Source organism: Mobula hypostoma, chromosome 8 (assembly GCF_963921235.1).
Source record: "Mobula hypostoma chromosome 8, sMobHyp1.1, whole genome shotgun sequence".
NCBI lineage: Eukaryota > Metazoa > Chordata > Chondrichthyes > Myliobatiformes > Myliobatidae > Mobula > Mobula hypostoma.
Genome location: NC_086104.1, coordinates 62,385,230 through 62,405,437, shown reverse-complemented (window position 1 = coordinate 62,405,437; position 20,208 = coordinate 62,385,230). Strand labels below are relative to the sequence as shown.

Genomic DNA, 20,208 nt, shown 5'->3' with positions numbered 1-20,208 from the left:
ATTATTCTTCCAAGTTTGAAATGTTAATACTGGTAACAGAAGGATGATTTAGGTATACAGTAATCATCTAACAAGTTAAATGCTTAAAAAGGATATTGAAATGAATTGGAGAAAATTCTGACATGACAAATAAAGTTGAAGAATTTTTAAACAGTTTATATTTGGGGAATATTTAGTTCTAGCAAGATCAATTATAATTCCCCTTTCCAGCAGCCTTATTAAAATGTAATGGTGGCCCCTATCTGGGATCTTAATGGTAGTGCTGTTTAATATTAAGGATAGTGGTTAAGCCATATGTTGGAACTTGACATGCTTTCGCACTTTTGAGTACAAATGTTACTTGTCATTTAGCCTATGCCTGAATGTTGTCTAGATTTTTCTGCATTCTGGCAGTGACTGCTTTATTTGTTGGAGTCTTGCAAATTGGTTTGAATATCATTGTGGAGTCCTTGATAAGCATCCCCTTTTCTGATATTGCAGTGAAGGGAAGGTTAGTAACGAAGCACCTTGAAGATGTTTGGGCTTAGCACACTACCTTGAAGTACTCTTGTAACTGCCTGGGGTAATTGACTCCCAGTGATAACAAGTACTGTAAGGTGTAACATAATCATTGGAGATTTTTCTTTCATCCTCTTTCAATTCAGCTTTATTGAGCTTATTGTGCTATGTTCAATTAAGGGCAGTCACTTTCTCTTTCCTCTGGAATTCAGCTTTTTGGTTTATATTTGGACCTAGACTATGGTAAAATCTGGAGCAGAGTGATCTTGGCACAACCCAGGTTAGCTATTGGTGAGCAGGTTTTTGGTGAGTAAATGCAACTATATAGCTTTGGTGAAGACATCTCCTATTACTTTTCTCATGATTTAGAATAGATTGATTGAGTGCTCATTAGCCAGATTTGACTTGTTCGATTTTGTTGTAAACAAGGCATATGTGGGCAGTTTTCCACATGTTCATAGATGTTAGTGCTGTAACCGTATGGTTGAAGGTGCAGATAATTCTGGAGTGTTGATCTGTATTTATAACTGGAATATTGTCTTCTATCCTTTATTGAATTCAGTGCTTTTAGATATTTGTTGATACCAAGAATGAACTGCATGGATAGAAATCTGGCTTCTGTAATGGAGGAAGCTATGATGGGTTATCTGCTTGGCACTTCTGACTGATCATGGTTGTAAATGTTTAGATCTTGTCTTCATCAAATGTTTGTGACTTGAGATCCCCTCTTCTCAAGGCTAGTTAGGAATGGCCAATCAATGCTGGTCATACCAGTAATGGGGTATGTACTTAAAAATAATTTATTTAAAAGATGCATTCTATGCTATCCATTATTGTATTCCCAGAGGGCATATATTTTAAATTCCATTCTTATCAATTTAATGTTAGAATGAACAACCTTGTTGAATCACTGCAGTCATTGTGGTGTATTTTGCGAACTCTGAATTTTACACCCAGGTAATAACAATACAGTTTAAAGAACTGTGTGTAAGATGGAGGAAAATCTGCAGGTTGTGGTATTTCCATACACCAAAAAACCCTTGACTTCCTTATTGGTGGATTTCACAGGTTTGGGGGATGCTATCAGAATAGCCTAGGTAAGTATCTGTAATACATTTTATTAATGGCACAACACTGCTGTTAATGTGCACTTGTTGGGCGAGACATGAATATTTAGGGTGGAAAATTGGTTCCAATGTTGTCATGTTATAAGGAATGTCACTGGTGAAGCAGCTAAAAATGTGTGGGCCTAAGGTATTCCTACAGTGATGCCAGTGCTCTTGCCCTCAAAACATTCAACCAGGCTCTATTTAATAGATCATTTTTAAATAATTACTCTTATTATCCTTGTATATGTCATCAGAATGATGTCTATCATCACTTATTTTTACTATTTCTTCTCCTTCTCTACCCTTTCTTTTGATAATGTTTTAGTCAATTACCCACTATCACTAATGACTTGCATCTTTAGGTTTATATTTCCCTACACTGTTGTGCTTTTTGGTCTCTGTTGTAAAATTTGAAATGCTCAACCTTCTCCCCCAACCCCCTTGACTTCAAAAATCATTGTGCACCTTTTTCACTTGTGCATAATTCATGATATTTTCCAAAAAAACTGTCTCTGCCAGTTAGAACTCTTATTGCTGAACTACTTGCACCCTGACATGAGGTAAACGCAATAAGACCATAAGATATAGGAGCAGAATTAGGCCATTTGGCCCATCAAGTCTCCTGCCACTAAATCGTGGCTGATCCAATTTTCTTAGCCACATTCTCCTACCTTCTCCCCATATCCCTTCGTGCCCTTACTATATTTGGATTCAAACTGATACTTGCACAAACAAATTGATAAATTAAATTACTGAAAACAGCCAAAAATATAGACTTTTTCTTTCAATATACCTATCTTGTCATGTGAAGTACACTTTTGTTTACATTTAGTTTTATGATATAAACCAGCCCATTGTAGTGAAATTAAAATAAAAACAAAGTTGAAAACACTCAACAAGACAGGTAGCCTTTTTGGGAAAAAAAAGTAGCTCTTGGTCAGAACCGAAGGTGCAGATAATTGGTCAGAACTCTAGAGAATATCTCCAGCATTATCTGTTACACAGTAATTAAACACTTCTACCGTTGGCAGTGCAGAAACATCTGTTTTATATTTTCCAATTCTCTGCTTATGCTGCAAAAAAGAACTTAATTTCCTGTGGTGATATGCTCGGTGAGTTGGAGACAATTAAATAATGAATAAATTTTGCGATTATGCTCTAAATTTTTACTCATTGCATCTCTGCGAATTGTCATTTTCATGAGATTTTTTTAATCTGTCATCAGGGGTTATAATTCTAGTGAAATCTAGAGTTTCTGTTTTTCAGAGATACAATACCTTAGCAGCACTGCATAATACTACCAGAGTTTGGTTTTCAGTTGTACATCCCTTGAAATACGATGTCGTATTTCAAGTTCAAGTGGTGACCAGTGGTGCTGTACAGGGATCTGTTCTGTGACCCCTCCTCTTTGTGATTTTTTTTTTATAAATGACCTGGATGAAGAAGTAAAAGGGTGGGTTAGTAAGTTTGCTGATGACACAAAGGTTGGGGGTGTTGTGGATAGTCTGGAGGGTTGTCAGAGGTTGCAGTGCAATATCGATAGAATGCAGAACTGGGCTGAGAAGTGGGAGATGGAGTTCAACCCAGATAAGTGTGAAGTGGTTCATTTTGGTAGGTTAAATTTAAAGATAGAATATAAAGTTAATTGTAAGACTCTTGGCAGTGTGGAGGATCAGAGAGATCTTGGGGTTCGTGTCCATAGGACACTCAAAGCTGCTGCGCAGATTGACAGTGTTGTTAAGAAGGCTTATGGTATGTTAGCATCCATCAACTATGGGATTAAGTTCAAGAGCCGTGAGGTAATGTTACAGCTAACTCAGACCTTGGTCAGACCCCACTTGGAGTACTGTGTTCAGTTCTGGTCACCTCACTACAGGAAGGATGTGGATACTATAGAAAGAGTGCATGGAGATTTACGAGGATGTTGCCTGGTTTGGAGAGCATGCCTTATGAGAATAGGTTGCGTGAACTTGGCCTTTTCTCCTTGGAGTGACAGAGGTGACCTGATAGATGTGTCCAAAATGATGAGAGGCATTGATCATGAGGATAGCCAGAGGCTTTTTCCCAGGGCTGAAATGGCTAACATGAGGGGGCATAGTTTTAAGGTGCTTGGAAGTAGGTACAGAGGGGATGTCAGGGATAAGTTTTTCACACAGAGTGGTGGATGTGTGGCATGCACTGCTGGTGGCGGTGGTGGAGGCAGATTCAGTAGGGTCTCTTTAAGAGACTGTTAGGTAGGTATATGGAGCTTGGAAAAATAGAGGGTTATGCAGTACGGAAGTTCTAGGCAGTTTCTTGAGTAGGTTACTTGGTTGGCAAAACATAGTGGGCTGAAGGACCTGTAATGTGCTGTAGCTTTTTATGTTCTAAGTTATTGTCTCAATTTTCTAATGTAAATGTCACCCAAGAATCAGCTGATCTAATGCGGTCAAGGTACTGAAGTTGAAGGGCTTGTTACCTGTACAAACGTAAGAAAGCAATGTTTATTAATTTGATTTTTTTAAAATGTAGCCTGATTAATTAAACTCTGATCTTTTGTACTTGTTTCACAATAATTAGAAATTATTGCCTTTAAAGATTACTTTTATGCGGGGTGATTGATAAGTTTGTGGCCTAAGGTAGACGGAGTCAATTTTAGAAACCCTAGCACATTTATTTTTCAACATAGTCCCCTCCTACATTTGCACACTTTGTCCAGCGATTGTGGAGCATGTGGATCTTGGATCTCCAGAAAGTGTCCACAGCAGGGGTGATTAATAAGTTCGTGGCCTAAGGTAGAACGGGGTAAGTTAACAGTTCTCATTACATGCAGGTGCAGTTCAACTCTGACTTATACAGTTCTCGCTACATGCACATGCAGTTCAACTCTTTCAGTGATTATGCAGAAAGTTTGAAGTTAATAACTTGTCACCGTCTACCTTAGGCCACAAACTTATCAATCACCCCTGCTGTGGGCTACTTCTAGAGGTCCAAGACGTCGATTTCTACAAAGAGGGGATCTGTATGCTCCACGACTGCTGAGCTAAGTGTGTAAACGTAGGAGGGGACTATGTTGAAAAATAAATGTGCTAGGTTTTCTAAAATTGATTCCGTCTACCCTAGGCCACGAACTTATCAATCACCCCTCGTATAATTGGAAATTACATACTTCATTAGATGTTGCATCAGCCAGTTTATACTGTGGGCAATATCGCAGGAAGTTTGTCACAATGCACCTACATTGTACATGGTGAAATGTTGCATTCTCTATTTTAAAAAAATGTGTAATTTTATTTGTAAATTAAGAAGCTTGTTGTTTCACTCCGGAGCCAGAATACACTGGTCAGCATAGCCATTTAATTGTGCTTCTCTGAGTAGACCATTTATCATAGAGAGAAGTAGAAACCACTTGGTTCATCAAAATATTTTGGACCAATAATCATTCAGTTTCACAGTCATCCACATTGTCAAACAGGCACCAAGATTTTGCTTGGCTGGAGGTGAGAACTGTCTTGACCATCAGATCCTTCATTCACAGCTAGAGTCTCTGTCTTGTTGCATCATGACCTCAAGATTGCTACAGTGTAGATGCAATCGTCATCCACTACGATCCAGGCTATGGGCTTGACATAAGTTATGGATGTGGATGTTGTATTTGCTGTTGATTTTAGTCTTGTACACCTGTGTAACGTGAGGCTGTGTTTTGTGGGCTGTTCTCAGACATACACTGAAACAAATGTTGACTGTAGCTGTAAGATCAGCAACATAAAAGATGCACCTTTGTCGGCCTGAAATGTATAGACATTCCCTTGCACTGATAGACCAACAACTGAATGCTGTTGACTGACACATTCCAAAGTGCAGGAATACATGCTGAGGAGGATGCTAAAATTAAGTAATTACCGCAAAGACTGTGTGGGGAAACACCAAGGTATAGGGTCCTTTCACCAGTGGGCACATAGGAATGGGACCCTGTGTAGTAACCTCTCAGACATTTCACTGAAGGAATATTTAGGCTTGAAATTTTAGTGACATGTTCACACATTGTTAATACAGATGCCCCCCCGCTTTTCGAACATTCGCTTTATGAAACCTCGCTGTTATGAAAGACCTACATTAGTTACCTGTTTTCGCTAACAAGGTGTTTTCACTGTTACGAAAAAAGGCAGCGTGCGCCCCGAGCAGCCAGGCTCCTCCCCCGGAACTGCATTCTAGCCGGCATTGCTTAAACACGTGCCTGTGAGCAGCCGTTAGCAAGATGAGTTCTAAGGTATCGGAAAAGCCTAAAAGAGCTCGTAAGGGTGTTACACTTAGCGTAAGACTAGACATAATTAAGCGTTTCGATTGTGGTGAACGAAGGACGGACAAAGTGAGCTTGGCTTGTGGAAGTTGACGAAGATGATGTTGAAGAGGTTTTGGCATCCCATGACCAAGAACTGATGGATGAAGAGCTGATGCAATTGGAAGAGGAAAGGATAACAATCGAAATCGAATGCAGTAGCAAACGGACCGAAAGTGAAGTCGTCCAGGAACTGAACGTGAAGCAACTGTGTGAGATTTTTGTTGCAATGATTACAGAAAAGTATGACTTTAATTTTGAAAGGATACATCGGTTTAGGGCATATTTGCAAGATGGTTTGAGTGCTTACAAAGAACTGTATGACAGAAAAATGCGCGAGGCTAAGCAGTCAAGCATACTGTCAACCCACTTTATCAAAGTTGGTGGTGAACGCAGCAGGCCAGGCAGCATCTCTAGGAAGAGGTACAGCCGACGTTTCAGGCCGAGACCCTTCGTTTTTCAAGCCTTCCACATCAGCCACAGCAGACGACGAACCTCGACCTTCGACATCGAGCCAGGCAGATATAGAGGAAGATGACCTGCCTGCCCTGATGGAAATAGACGACGTTGAGATGACACCCCAGTGTCCCACCACCCCAACCCCTGGGCTGCGGACCGATACATTGCTGCAGAGAATGCAGCGGTAGCTGGGACGCACCCAGCACATCTTTAAGAAAAAAGCCGAAATAAACAAGCTAATTAATTAGATGCAGCCTGGCACGTAATTGTCAGCCCAGATCAGAGGCGATGGCTGATTGCGTGGCCTCTGATCTGGGCCGACATTTACGTGCCGGGCGGCACCTAATTAATTAGCTTGTTTATTTCGGCTTTTTTCTTGAAGATGTGCTGGGTGTGTCCTGGCTACCGCTGTACCCCGTATGCTTCGTGGATCGTTATCGGTTGGCGGCCTGAAGGTTGGAGTCCACTGCACCACCCCAACCTCCGACGACTCAGCCTAACACGCCATCATCAGTGTGCTCTGCGCTGTCTTCCCAATTCCGGTAAGTGATACTACACTGTAATACATTATTTGGTATGATTTGGTAGCTTCATAGCTTAAAGGTTACTGGAGAGAGTGTTTCTGCCGAGAGCACTTGCGTGAGATTTTCGCTACGGAGAACAGTGCGGCAATGTATTTACTATATGTTACTGTTATTTTAGGTTTTATGTGTTATTTGGCAGGATTTGGTAGGTTATTTTTGGGTCTGCGAACGCTCACAAAATTTTCCCATATAAATAAATGGTAGTTGCTTCTTCGCTTTACGACATTCCGGCTTACGAACCTTTTCATAGAAACGCTTTATCTTCAGATGGCGGGGGAAACCTGTATTATAAGGGAATGTAATGATGTGCTTGGAAGTGCGCAGAAAGTTTATGCATGTTTAGATTGCATTTTGAGAGAAAAAAATAATCTGGCTTCTTTGATTTGGTCCTTTGTTAAAATCCCTTCAGTTTTGCCTCCATTTGAAGGCTGCTGTTGAATCATTTGCATCAGGCTTGCTGGGGTGTGTATTCTATTGCCCATCCATCAGTTGCATAGGTTCATTTCCATCCATTGATACTGCCTGACCTGCTGAGTTTCTTCAGCATTTACTAGAGATTGCATAATAAGTTTTCCTTGCATCACTATTCTGAGTCTTGCCCTTTATCTTAAATATGTTGCCTTTGTTTATTGATCCTTAAATTACTAAAACATTTATTTCATTTTCTAAGTCCTCCATAATTGTCACAATCTGTACTTGAATTTGTTTTTTCTCTCTTTGAGGGGAATATTGTAAGTTCCTGCAACACATCTCAAAGTTGCTGGTGAACGCAGCAGGCCAGGCAGCATCTCTAGGAAGAGGTACAGTCGACGTTTTGGGCCGAGACCCTTCGTCAGGACTAACTGAAGGAAGAGCTAGTAAAAGATTTGAAAGGGGGAGGGGGAGATCCAAAATGATTGGAGAAGATAGGAGGGGGAGGGATGGAGCCAAGAGCTGGACAGGTAATTGGCAAAAGGGATACGAGAGGATCATGGGACTGGGGGCCCAGGGAGAAGGAAAAGGGGGAGGGGGGAAAAACCCAGAGGATGGGCAAGGGGTATAGTTAGAGGGACAGAGGGAGAAAAAGGAGAGAGAGAGAAAGAATGTGTGTATATAAATAAATAACGGATGGGGTACGAGAGGGAGGTGGGGCATTAGCAGAAGTTAGAGAAGTCAATGTTCATGCCATCAGGTTGGAGACTACCCAGACGGAATATAAGGTGTTGTTCCTCCAACCTGAGTGTGGCATCATCTTAATAGTAGAGGAGGCCGTGGATAGACATATCAGAATGGGATGTGGAATTAAAATGTGTGGCCACTAGGAGAGCCTGCTTTTCTGGCGGACAGAGCGTAGGTGTTCAGCAAAACAATCTCCCAGTCTGCATTGGGTCTCGCCAATATATAGAAGGCCACATTGGGAGCACCGGACGCAGTATATCACCCCAGTCGACTCACAGGTGAAGTGTCGCCTCACCTGGAAGGACTGTCTGGGGCCCTGAATGGTGGTAAGGGAGGAAGTGTAAGGGCATGTGTAGCACTTGTTCCGCTTACAAGGATAAGTGCCAGGAGGGAGATCAGTGGGGAGGGATGGGGGGGACAACGAATGGACAAGGGAGTCACGTAGGGAGCGATCCCTATGGAAAGCGGGGGGGGGGGGAAGATGTGCTTAGTGGTGGGATCCCATTGGAGGTGGCGGAAGTTACGGAGAAGACTCGGAGACTAGTGGGGTGGTAGGTGAGGACCAGGGGAACCCTATTCCTAGTGGGGTGGCGGGAGGATGGAGTGAGAGCAGATGTGCGTGAAATGGGGGAGATGCGTTTGAGAGCAGAGTTGATGGTGGAGGAAGGGAAGCCCCTTTCTTTAAAAAAGGAGGACACCTCCCTCGTCCTGGAATGAAAAGCCTCATCCTGAGAGCAGATGCGGCGGAGAGGGAGGAATTGCGAGAAGGGGATGGCATTTTTGCAAGAGACAGGGTGAGAAGAGGAATAGTCCAGATAGCTGTGAGTGTCAGTAGGCTTATAGTAGACATCAGTAGATAAGCTGTCTCCAGAGATAGAGACAGAAAGATGTAGAAAGGGGAGGGAGGTGTCGGAAATGGACCAGGTAAACTTGAGGGCAGGGTGAAAGTTGGAGGCAAAGTTAATGAAGTCAACGAGCTCAGCATGCGTGCAGGAAGCAGTGCCAATGCAGTCGTTGATGTAGCGAAGGAAAAGTGGGGGACAGATACCAGAATAGGTTTGGAACATAGATTATTCCACAAAGCCAACAAAAAGGCAGGCATAGCTAGGACCCATACGGGTGCCCATGGCTACACCTTTAGTTTGGAGGAAATGGGAGGAGTCAAAGGAGAAATTATTAAAAGTAAGGACTAAAACCTTGTAAGTTCCTGTAGTTTTATCCATGTAACTATATTTCTCAAACATACTACCATTCCAGTAACTTATCAGTACTCATTTAAAAGCATTGATTTGTGATTTGAATCAGGCAGAATTTGCTTGTTTGTTTATTTATGTAGAGATACAGCGCAAAGGTCGCCCTTCCAGCTGAACGAACTGCGCTGCCGAGTAACCCTCCTATTTAACCCGAGCCAAACCATAGGGTAATTTTACAATGGCCAATTAACTTACTGACTGGTATGTCTTTTGGACTGTGGGAGAAAACTGAAGCACCCAGATGAAACCCACGTATACGTGGGAGAAACATACAACTTTCTTATCAAGGACACCAGAGTTGAACCCCCAAACTGTAATGGCACCACAATAACTGTGACTCTACCTTGGCACCCCCAAACTTTCCAATGGGAGCCTTTTAATTTGTTATAAACATTTAGCAGAATATGGTGGTTGTACTTTATTTGAAAAGTCCAGGAATCTATTTGCTGTGTTAGCTGCTTTGTTAATCTGTCCTTCAAAGATTTAACTATTAGCATCTCCCCCTTTTCTGGAAACAAAATCAATCTGTATTTATCATATCAATATTTAACAACTGTATTTATCAACTGTATTGAAGCCTGGGGTGTTTCTATCTTTTCGCAGTATTTATTTATTCATTAATTTAGGAGTATCAGTTTTGCAAATAGCTGAAATATGTTTTTCTATATCAATGAACTTATCAATTACATTGCTTCCATTGACTTTTTCCCCCAGGGTAGGGGAGTCTTAAGAGCATGGGTTTGAGGTGAAAGGGGAATGATTTAAAATGCACCTCAAAGCCAAGTTTTTCATAAAGAGTGTGTTGGGTATGTGGAATCAGCTGCCAAAGGAGGAGGTGGAGGCAGGTACAATTACAATGTTTAAAAAAAAAATAATAATTTGAGAAGGACAGGAAAGATCAATGGACGTCTTGGTTGACATGGACATAATGGGCTGACGGGCCTGTTCTGTGCTGTAGACTCTTTGAGTTTAAGTGACTCATTAAGTATAAGCATGAGGCATAATCTAGCTAGATGGAATTGCCTGTTTTGTGCTTTGTGAAACTAATTTTATTATCCTTCCAACAGTATCTGAAACAGAAAGTAATGAAGGACTACAGCTTAAAAAGGAACATGCTCTCAAAATATTTAATTACATTAATTCTTGGGCACAAAGGTATGTGTACATTTTAGTTATGATGCCTGCATGAGCTGACATTATACTACTTTATAATCATGTTTGAGGTGATACAATTGCAATAATAATTCACTTCTGTAAATTAAAGTCACGAGAAAAATTGATACATTTTGACATTTTTATTTCCTCTCCTAAATTGCATTATTGATATTGTACCTTGGATTTTGCTTGGAAGTGTTTGAATATAATGGTTGAACAAAACTAGTTTAAAAAGACTTGTACAACTTTCATTCTGTACACTAACTAATAAATCACTGTGTAATTCAACACCACCATAGGGATTGCTTCTTTGAATATTTGAACAACTTGTGTGACAATAAAGAGGGGCTTAGATTTTGTGGTGTTAGTTTTAGAACTAATTATTTTGAAGTGAATCCCATCTGTGGGTTGTCCAAAGTTTTTGAGGTATACAGTTACAAGAAAAAGTTTATGAACCCTTTGCAATTACCAGGTTTTCTGCATTTTATTTTCAGCCCTTAACTCTGAGTGGAGTCATTGGCACACTGTCATGACAGCATTTTTTTTTAGCAGGCTTTCTTATTTTCATGAGGCTGAGTTGCTAGCTCGACGCTCAACCCAGCACGGATGGAAAGTGTGCAAGGGAGCCGGCTGGATTCGAACTCGGGAGCCTTTGCTCCGAAGTCTGGCGCTGACGCCACTACGCCATCAGCCAGCTTTTCTTCATTAATTACTCATAAAATGTGGTCTGATCTTCATCTGTTACAATAATAGATAAACACAATCTGCCTAAACTAATAGCACGCAAATAATCATACTTCTTGTCAATACTGAGTACACCATTTGAACAACCACAGTCTCGGTTCAAAAAAGTATGTGAGCCTCTGGGGTAATGCCTTCTACAAAAGCTGTTTGGAGTTAGGTGTTCCAATCAATGAGATGAGATTGGAGGTGTGGGTTGTAGAGATGCTCTGCCCTTTAAAAAAGGCACACAAAGCTCAGCATTTAATACCATCATTCCCACAATCCTGATTGAGAAGTTATAGAACCTGGGCCCCTTTACCTTCCTCTGCAATTGGATCCTTGATTTCCTAACGGGAAGATCACAATCTGTAAGGATTGGTGATAGCATCTCCTCACTGATGATCAACACTGGTGCACTTCAGGGGTGTGTGCTTAGCCCACTGCTCTACTCTCTCTATACCCATTGCTGTGTGGCTAGACATAGCTCAAATACCATCTATAAATTTGCTGATGATACAACCATTTTTGATAGAATCTCAGATGGTAAGGAGAGGGCGTACAGGAGCAAGATATGCCAACTAGTGGAGTGTGTCGCAGCAGCAATCTTGTGCTCAACGTCATAAGATGAAAGAGCTGATTATAGACTTCAGGAAGGGTAAGACGAAGGAACGCATACCAATCCTCGTAGTGGGATCTGAAGTAGAGAGAGTGAGCAGCTTCAAGTTCCTGGGTGTCAAGATCTCTGAGGATCTGGCCTGGCCCCAACATATTGATGCAACAAATACGCTCAAAACCTTCTATAGATGTACCTTGGAGAGTATTCTGACAGGCTGCATCACTGTCTGGTATCGGGGGCGGGGGGGGGGGCGGTGGGGTGGTGCCGCCTACTGCACTGGACTGGAAGAAGTTGTAGAGGCTCCATCTTGGGTACTAGCCTACAAAATACCCAGGCCATCTTCAAGGAGTGGTGTCTCAGAAAGGCAGCGTCTGTTGTTAAGGACCTCCAGCAACCAGGGCATGCCCTTTTCTCACTGTTACTGTCAAGTAGGAGGTACAGAAGCCTGAAGGCGCACATTCCAGCTTCATCCCCTCTGCCATCTGATTCCTAAATGGACATTCAATCCTTGAACACTACTTCACTTTTTAAATATATATTATTTCTGTTTTTCGTATGATTTTTAATCTATTCAATATATGTATACTCTAATTTTATGTAATTATTTAATTGCCATTATTTTTCTTTCTTCTATATTATGTATTGCCTTGAACTGCTGCTGCTAAGTTAACAAATTTTTTTTTGACATGCTGATAATAATAAACCTGATTCTGATTCAAAGTCAGGTTATTAACAGAGCCTGCTCTTCTCAAGAAAGATCTGTTACTTTGCACTGAGCCTGGATCAAAACAACTTTCTAATCACCTTAGAGGAAGAATTGTAGAGGTGCATGAAGCTGGAAAAGGCTACACAAGCATTTCAAAAGAAATGAGTGTTCATTAGTACACAATAGGAGAAATAGTCTACAAATGGAAGAAATTCAGTACTGGTGCTACTCTCCCTAGGAGTGGGTGTCCTGCAAAGATCACACCAAGAGCACAACATGTAATACTGAAGGAGGTGAAAAAGAACCCAAGGATAACAGCAGAAATCTTCAGAACTTGCCAACTATAAGAAAAACACTGAACAAGAATGGTGTTCATGGAAGAACACCACTGAGGGAACCAGTACTCCCAAAAAAAATTGGTGCACCTCTCAGGTTTGCGAAGGACCTCCTGGATGTTCCACACACTTCCAGGACAATTTATTATGGACAGATGAGACTAAAGTTGAACTTTTTGACAGAAATGTACACTGCAAAGTTTGGAGGAAAAAGGGCACTACACAGCAAAACTAAAACCTTATCCCACCTGTGAAGCATGGTAGAAGGAACATCATGGTTTGGGTCTGCTTTGCTGCCTCAGGGCCTGGACAGCTTGCAATCATTGAAGGAACAATGAAATTGTATCAAGACATTTTACAGGAGAATGTCAGGGTAATGGTCCGTCACCTGAAGTTTAATACAAGTTGGATGATGCAGCAACTGAAACACAAGAGTAAATCAACACAAGTAAATCAACAACAGAATGGTTTAAAAAGAAGAAAATTCATGTTTTGGAATGGCCGTCAGAGTCCAGATCTTAACCCAATTAAGATGTTGTGGCATGACCTGAAGAGAGCTTTTCATGCAAGGTGTCCCAGAAATACTAGACCATAAAACAGAGGAGCAGAATTAGGTCATTCAGTTCACTGAGAATGCTCCACCATCCTATCGTGGCTGATCCTGGATCCCACTCAACCCTACACACCAGCCTTCTTGCCATATCCTTTGGTGCCCTGACTGATCAGGAAATGATCAACTTGTGCCTTAAATATACGCATGGACTTGGCCTCCACCACTGTCTTTTGCAGAGCATTCCACAGATTTACTACTCGCTGGCTGAAAAAATTCCTCTTCACCTCTGTTTTAAGGGTTGCCCCTCAATTTTGAGGCTGTGCCCTATAGTTCTGGATACCACACCATAGGAAGCATTGTCTGCCCTATCTAGTCCTTTCAATATTCAGTAGGTTTCAATGAGAAGCCCCGCATTCTTCTAAATTCCAGTGGGCACAGGCCCAAAGCTGCAAAATGCTCCCTTTATTCCTGGAATCATCCTGGTAAACCTCTTCTAGAGGTTCATATTGATGAACTGAAGCAGTTTTGTATGGAGGAGTGGTCTGAAATTCTTCCTCACTGATGTGCAAGTCTGATCAACAGCTGCAGGAAATGTTCGGTGGCAGCTATTGATGCTAAAGTAGGTTCTACAAGTTATTAAATACAGGGGTTCACATACTACTTCCAATCTGGACTGTGAATGATTAAACAATGTGTTCAATAAAGACATGAAATGTACAGTTGTGTGTTATTAGTTCAGGCAGATTGTGTTTCTCTATTATTTTAATTTAGATCAAGATGAGACCACATTTTATGAGTAATCATTGCAGAAAACTTGGTAATTGTAAAGGGTTCACAAACTTTTTATTGCGCTGTACGTTTCTTTTGAGATGTACAACACTGCAATGGGCACTTTCGCTCACCATGTCCTTGATAACTATTTTGTCCATTTGTCCTAATTGGGACTGGTCTTGCCTATTTAATTGTCAAAAAGTTTAGCTTCTGTGAATAAAACACAAAGAATATTTGACCCTCACTTGATGGCAGTTCATCTTTATGATAGCTGCATAAATGTCATTGTCACATGATGTAATAATCTTCCATCTTCTGGTACAGCTCAGGGATTCTTCTGGCATGACAGCAAAACGGAATATATATCATAGTTCAGGGTTTTGCAAAATTATCTGCAATATATTTTAGAGTTTCCAGAGACATTTGGAAGCTACATTTCAGACCAATAATTATATTCATGATGTCATAAGATTTTGTTCCTTGTGCATAATAGAGTTTTAAAAAATGAGTTTTGTTGGCTTTCACTAAAGCTTTGCTATTTTTGTGTTTAAAGTAAAACTGTCAATGTTTCTCTTTAAAATATAGGCAATGCCTTTGTTGCTTCAAGGAGTACAAGCACCTGGAAATCTTCAACCAGGTTGTTTATGCCCTTATCAATATGGTGACTGCTCAAATCCAGGCTCTTCAAGACCAGTTGTGTAAAATTTGCACTAGTAATGATTCATCATGGCAGGACCTGAATCAGCAAATCCATGAACAGACTAATCAGGAAGGAGAGTGTAATAAAAATGAAGACGATATTGGTCGAAAATTGAATGATTTTGTGGAGAAAAATACAAATAATAGAACATGTGGGCGAACTGATGAGGTTTCTACACGGAGCAGTGATCCATTTAGCGCATGGAATACAGAGGAAAAAGAAAAGTTGTTGTTATGTGTGGCAAAGATATTTCAGATTCAGTTTCCTTTATATACCGCCTACAAACATAACACTCATGCTACTATAGAGGTATAATGTATTTTTTCCAGCTGTATCATTGATATATGTAATTTGCTAACTGAGTTTTTAAACAATTATCTATTGTTTTGGAAAAGGATGCATGTTTGTGCATTATGTATATTTCAAGGTTTTCACTTAACCAAAATTGATTAGGTATAAAACTTGAAATGTAAGGGGAGAAAAGAAAAATGTGATAAATTGCTCAGGCAATTTAGAAAATAGCTGTAGCCTTTTTATAGTGTTTCTGTGTTTACTCTTAAGGTTGGGATGGATGCAATAGATTTTTGAAGTTTTAATGAAACAGACTGTTATAGCTATGATTAGCATAAATAGAATGACATTTGTTGGTGTGTGAATAGAAAAGAATCAATAATGCAACCCCTTATTTGGCAACCTGGTGTTTGTCCTCCAGATGACATTTCTGTAACAAATGGACTATGGAGTGTTGTAGAAGAGAACAGCATTAGAAAATTTACTTTCCTGAATTCCATATGAATTTCTGTGCTTCAAATAGATAAATACTTCTAAAGTTTACTGGTTCCATATGATCTTTGCATAAGGAAACTATCAAATGTCAAGATTTGACAGGCAACAAGTGAATTTTGTATTCTTTGAAAAGCGGCAAGCATCCATTCAAAAAATGTAGATATGCTAATGTTTGTAATTTAATTTGCAACTGTATCTTGATCAATATCTTAATATAATTCAGGCTTTGAATGAAATAACTAAGGCATATGCAGTTATGTGATAGGAAATATTTTTGATGTATTTTATGACATCAGATGAAGAATGCACATTTGTTTATATGCTACGAATAGTGTGTACTACATATATTAAGATTTATAAGCATAGAAATTATAGGTTTTTATAAAATATTACAGTTATCCCAGCTACGAGAAACAATTAAGGAAAACTATAATTAATCACTTTATAACAAATGAATTTCTTTTGAAGTTTAGATACTGTTACATGGCTGGTATTTGCATAACAAAGTTGCACAAACAGCAATGAATTAAAAACAAAATGCTTGACATTCATTGTTGTAGAAACAGAAACTTGTCGTTAGTCTATGCCACATCCATGTTCTCTGCTTGCGGATTCAGATCATTTGTACTCTTATTTAAGTTTATGATCTATTATTCCTCAATCACCTTAATTCTTTTTACTGCTGAAATCTATATCCATATCTTCTTGGCTCTAAGATTGACTATTTCTGCTGGCTAGTTTGAACACATCTTGGACTCCCCACAAATTTCTGCTTCTTGGAAACTACACTCATATACTTGATTTTATGTGTTGGCATTTTCCAGAATAGAAGTGCCTGAATTTTGATAATTGTTTTCAAATCTTTAAGGACTTCTCATCTCTGTATCCTTTTCTAGCCCAATAGCACTTTTCAATCTGTGTGCTGCTTAAAATTTGCCCTTTTGTGCTTTTCATGAATTCATTGCTTCACCATTGGTGGCTTATGTGTTCATTGTGGAGTTAACTCTGGAAGTCTTCTCTTCTTTCAAGGTGCTGTTTAAACCTACCTGGCTGTCCTAATATCCCATTTTGTGACCCTCTGAATACTCTCCTGTGAAATGCCTTGGGGCATTTTGCTATGTTAAAGATACCATACGGGTGTAAATGATGCTGTTGATGGATGAACATTTGCTTGATTTTGGGAAACAGTTGTATTTATGAAAAATTGATTGGGCTTTTGATCCCCATTTACTTGGCAGGCAGGCCTTTGTTTTAACATTTTGATGTCTCAGTGTAGATTATATGTTCAGTTACCTTATTTGGGCTTGCACGTTTGGTAACCTGACACAAGATTTCAGTGTTCAGTTGCTAATGTTGATGATGGAATTAAAGCATTAATAGTTTTGAAATTTTTCTGAGAAACAAAAAAGTTTTTAACTTGAAAATAATGGGTTAAATCAGCTTTGTAGTTAGTGTCTGCTGTTACCTAAGATGATAATATGATGATACTTCAAAGTTGTTTAAAATCTATACTAACCTTTCTTTAAATTAGGATATTTCAGCTCACGAAAGCAACTTATTAGGGGCGTTTTGTGATATGAATGTAAGTAACAACTTTCATCTAACTTGTGCTATTTTGATTTGTTCTTTAAATACCAATCTTTGGTAACATAGTGAAAAATTAATTTGGGATATACAACCAGTAATATATAAAAATATTTTTGACTTTCTGGACAGCGTTTTTCCTGTAAAGAAAATGACCCAATTTCTGATTCTTTAATTATTTGAAGTGTCTCTTTTAAGGGCAAAACTTACTAGGAAATTAAACCTAAATAGCAGTAGAGTATGTTAAATGTTCTTTCCATCCCAACTTGCATTTTATTTACTTTTGACTTACTACAGGAATCTGAACAGGTCTTTTTCTCTGCCTGAATCTCCTTGGAATATATGGGACTTGCATTGTTTCAGTCTTAATTGAGCCCCTCTCTTACAGTCATCAGTATTCCAGAAAAAGTGGTTTCAGTGTCCTTTTCTGTGCGAAGCTGAGTTTTTCAATTGCTGCCAAGTTTAGCCTCCATGTTCACATGGTACTCTTGAGTCTTCAGTTTCCTAGCTTCTCCACCTCCAATTTGTGGTATGGCAGCAGATACAATATGACTGACAGTCACAACTATTTCTGCACTTTTGTTCATTTTACTGTCAATATTATTACACACTTCATACCTATTGCATATGAGTTTCACCTGGCTGCAGGGTGAACTTGTAGATTTCAAGTTGACATTGTATGTTCTTTATTTTCAACTAGCTATTAACAGCTGAAGTTTGAGATGCAGTTATTGGTCACAAACTTCCTTGTTAAGTGAAATTCATAGTTGCAAAGTACAAGTGATTTTAAATAAATTTGGAGTCAGTAGTTCTTTGTTGGAATTGAAGTTGATTGCGAGGCCCATGATAGACTAAATTAAAATAATAGTTTATATTTTCAAAGCACTAAATACCTTTTCTCATTTCCCAAGTAATTGCAATATTTTAAAAGACGCAAGACTCTATTGGCAGTGCATTTGCACTATCTTATACAAAGCAATTAAGAAATTGTTTTGCAGAAAAGCCATTCCCAATGTATACTAGATTAAAAAAAACATGAACTGTCATCAGAACACTTTAAACTTTCAACTTTCTGATTCTGATGCATAATGTAATTATATTCCAGTGTATTATCATATTTGTAAATTTTCAACTGCTGCATCATCATGTTGAATTATTGTTGGATTTCATTTTTTGTTCATAATACCTCCTAAAATAGACATTCCAGTATAATCCTTAGGAAATAAAGAGGTTGAAGTTTTGATGTGAACTTTTTTTAAAAATCAGGCTTGAAGTTTAGGTGCTTTTAATTACCCACAAAATAAATTCAGCAATCGAATGCATTGCTTTTTGAATTTGCTATTGGAGGAAAAAGCTGTAAGAAGACTTAATTTGGCAATATTGATATAGATAGTTTGGATTATATCTGGGTAATCTACATACTGTAAATTCCATGTGCCCAGTGTAAATCACGGAAAGATCTTGTCACTGTTAAATATTGAAGTAGTGATTCTGTCTTTTATAAAATTCTAATTTTCTGAGCTTTATGTAAAGTCAGCAAAACTGGATTTGAGGTGAGGTATAGAAAGAACTAATAATTTTAATCTGAAAACCTTTATAATTTGCTGATTTTCATCATATTGTTTCTTGTATCCAAAATCTCTAATTGCCCTTATTTGTTATATATTTAGGATGTGGAAGTACCTTTGCACTTGCTTCGCTATGTCTGCCTCTTTTGTGGGAAAAATGGCCTTACGCTTATGAAAGATTGTTTTGAATATGGAACACCTGAAACTCTTCCTTTTCCAATAGCACATGCATTTATTACCGTAGTATCCAATGTAAGTTGTACATTTTTACTTTGAATTCTATTAATCATTCAACAAGCCAGTTGACTTAAGTCTCCTAAAATTTTGCTCTTCCTTACAGATTAATGTACAGGTAGATATGCTCATAAACATTTTGTTAGGTTACGGTTAAGAATATAAGGTAAAGCTATTTTGGTTCTTTTGCAAGAAGTTTCATAATTATGTAAAGAATGTACAGTGTTGGTTAAGCCAAATGGTGTTGGGGATGTGGAGCAAGTAGGTTTCTGTACTTCAAAATTGTGTACCTCAGTTTTAAATCCAAAATATTTACACATTTTTGTAATTCATGATCATTGTTTAATTCTTTGGCTAGTTGTATTATCAAAAGGTGTATGTTAATTTATGTATTTTATAGAATAATGTAATGGGTAGTTTGGTTCTATGGTCATTCAAGAAATAATGTAAAAATACTTGTTATTTAAAAATAACTGCATTACTTCCTGCATTCTAGAAAATGAAATGTGTATTAAGACTATAAGATCCAGGAGCAGAATTAGGCCATTCGGCTCTTCGAGTCTGCTCTGCCATTCCATCATAGCTGATTTATTATTCCTCTCACCCCCATTCTACTGCCTTCTGCCCATAAACTTTGACGCTCTGATTAATCAGCAATCTGTCAATCTCTGCCTTAGATATACCCAGTGACTTGGCCTGCTTAGGTGTCTGTGGCAAAAAATTCCACAAATTCACCACCCTCTGACAAAATAAATTTTTCCTCATCTGTGTTCTAAATGGATAGAAACATAGAAATGTAGAAAACCTACAGCACAATACAGGCCCTTTGGCCCACAAAGTTGTGCCAAACATGTCCCTACCTTAGAAGTTACTATGGTTACCCATAACCCTCTATTTTTCGAAGCTCCATGTACTTACCCAAAAGTCTCTTAAAAGACCCTATCGTATCCGCCTCCACCACCGTTGCTGGCAGCCCATTCCACACACTCACCACTTTCTGCGTTTTTAAAAAAAAACTTACCCCTGACATTTCCTCTGTACCTACTCTCCAGCACCTTAAACCTGTGCCCTCTTGTGGCAGCCATTTCAGCCCTGGGA

General features: G+C 39.1%; 1 protein-coding gene across 10 annotated transcripts in view; it reads left to right on the top strand.

Annotated features, from left to right (window-relative positions):
• The window catches only part of usp34 (ubiquitin specific peptidase 34), a 292,582-nt gene that overhangs the window by 26,519 nt on the left and 245,855 nt on the right, over nucleotides 1–20,208 (top strand). For all 10 annotated transcript variants that reach the window (XM_063055969.1, XM_063055963.1, XM_063055961.1 and 7 more), the window contains exons 2-5: nucleotides 10,447–10,534; nucleotides 14,824–15,247; nucleotides 17,256–17,306; nucleotides 18,979–19,128. In XM_063055969.1, coding sequence (XP_062912039.1) covers nucleotides 10,447–10,534; nucleotides 14,824–15,247; nucleotides 17,256–17,306; nucleotides 18,979–19,128 — 713 coding nt within the window. The remainder of the gene's footprint in view (nucleotides 1–10,446; nucleotides 10,535–14,823; nucleotides 15,248–17,255; nucleotides 17,307–18,978; nucleotides 19,129–20,208) is intronic.